Source organism: Homarus americanus, unplaced genomic scaffold, assembly GCF_018991925.1.
Source record: "Homarus americanus isolate GMGI-L3 unplaced genomic scaffold, GMGI_Hamer_2.0 scaffold51859, whole genome shotgun sequence".
Lineage (NCBI taxonomy): Eukaryota > Metazoa > Arthropoda > Malacostraca > Decapoda > Nephropidae > Homarus > Homarus americanus.
This window is the reverse complement of record NW_024711292.1, coordinates 15,476,721-15,478,748: the sequence shown is the minus strand read 5'-3', so window position 1 is coordinate 15,478,748 and position 2,028 is coordinate 15,476,721. Positions and strand designations below refer to the sequence as shown.

At 51.3% G+C, this 2,028-nt stretch overlaps 1 protein-coding gene across 1 annotated transcript; it reads right to left on the bottom strand.

Moving 5' to 3' along the window:
• LOC121853165 lies at positions 1-1,799 on the bottom strand (the record flags this gene model as incomplete). Its single annotated transcript, XM_042347169.1, is given in 1 exon segment — positions 1-1,799. A coding segment is annotated over 1 exon segment (774 nt). The 5' UTR covers positions 778-1,799.
• Positions 1,800-2,028: the final 229 nt, after the last annotated feature.

Genomic DNA, 2,028 nt, shown 5'->3' with positions numbered 1-2,028 from the left:
AGGTCAGGGCTTTAATGCATGTGTGTGTGTCCCGCAGGAGGACAGGGCTGAAGGGCATGTGTAGGCGCCGCCACCCCTGTGAGGGCTCCTAGGGGCGCTGCTGCATGTAGCAGGGCTCCTGGCGCTGCCACCGCCCCTGGGGGCCCCTGCCGCCTGTGCGTGGACTTCTGGGGAGTAAGAGTCCTTCACCGCAACGTCTTTGAGGGTGCGGTAATCCACACGGCACTGCATTGAGCCTCTTTCTTCCTCACTGGGACGATTCCTGACGCCCACGTACTGCTGGACTTCTCGATGAGACCTTGGTGAATAAGGCCCCATACCGCCTTCTCCATTTCCTGGCAACAAGCTGGTTGGTGCTATCCTCCAAGGCGGCTGCTTGATTGGGCGGTGATCCCCGGTGTCAATGTGATGCTGTACCAGGTTTGTACACCTCAGGTCTAAGTCCCCTGCAGACAAGACGTCCATATACTTTAATAACAACTGTTCCAGTTGTATCACTTGAGCCTCATCCAGGCACTGGGAGCTCCTGGCAAACAAGTCCTGCAAATGGTCAAGCTGACCATTTTTCTGCTTGACCATGCTCCTCTTGCAGGTCTTGGGCTGCTGCTCCTGGTTGACCTCTTGGCACAGTCCAACGGTCACTCCCTTTTGTATCTTCTTTGGTCGGAAAGAGAAATTGGCCACAATTACAGATACCTCCTCTGCAGAAGGATCGGCGAAAATTCTCCCCGCCATCACTCCATCTTCGACTCCACACTGCTCATCGGGCTCCACCATTCCCAGACGGGTATGCAAGGCACCGTTCACCTTGTATGGCAACAGCACCTCTGATCTTGGGGTGTAACTACTGTCCGCCTAGCTGTAACCTTAGCACTTGCATGCTTCACAGTCTTCAGCGAAACCCACTTTTCCTTGATTTTCAAATGCATCGAGCCAAGGTCCAGTTGACACTTGCGAGGTAGGAGGTAGTCCAGGCCCAGAATGCAAGAGTCTTCTATATCCGCTACATAAACCTGTAGGGTTTCTTCTTCCTCTCCGAGCTTGATGGTGATATTCACTGGTCCCTTTAGCATTGTGCAGTGTCCGGTTATCCCGCACAGCTGCTGCAACGTCTCGGGTAGTTTTCGATGACTAACCACGTCCGGCCTCGTAAAAGTCTGCTTGTGTCGATCACCGACGGACACCTTACGCCATCGATCTCTCCTTCAACCTGGACACTGCTTACAGTGGCTCGGTTGCATTTTGTCAACAGTGGGGCTCTGGTGAGACAGGCTGGTTGTTGCTCCTCAACACCAGCCATCTCTAGTTTCCCCATCTTAGTGGGCTGCTCTTCTTCCCCCCTCTTGGAATTCTGTGGGTACTTAGTCTTGAAATGTCCATCTTCTCCACACGTCCAACAACCTCTCTCTCTGCATTGCCTTTCTCTCGCTCCCGCTTGTAACAATCCTCCTGTTTGTGTCCAATCTTCTCACAATACCAGCAGGTTCCTTTAAATCTCTCTGTTACTTGTACTTGACCCTTTCGTGCTTTAAACCCGGAGCTAGACACCGTCCTGATGCTTGGTAAACTTAACCTCACATACAATTCAAACTCCAGGGCTTTAGCCAAAGCTTGCTGTAGAGTTAACGGTTGGGACTGCTTCACCTGAATTTTGAGATGCGTGCTGTCCAATGCGTCCACAAACTGGTCCCTCAACAACACGACTAACAGAACAGGAAATGTTCTAGGGTATGCCCTATGAGCCATACTTTCCAGGTCCTGAGCAAGCTGTTGCAGTGTTTCACCTTGATTATGGGTACGAGTACGAATCTGCCCCTGTAAACCTCATTTTGGTGCTTGGTTCCATACCTTCGTTCCAGGACCTTTACTAGCGACTTGTAACTGATTCGCTCTTCTCCTGTCAACTGGCTGAGAACCTCCATAGCCGCGCCCAGTGTCGGATTTACAAAAGGACCATTTGGGCCATCGCCCTGGTCCCCAAAGATACAAGGGGCCATTTAAAAAAATTAATGTACTGTATTATAAAAA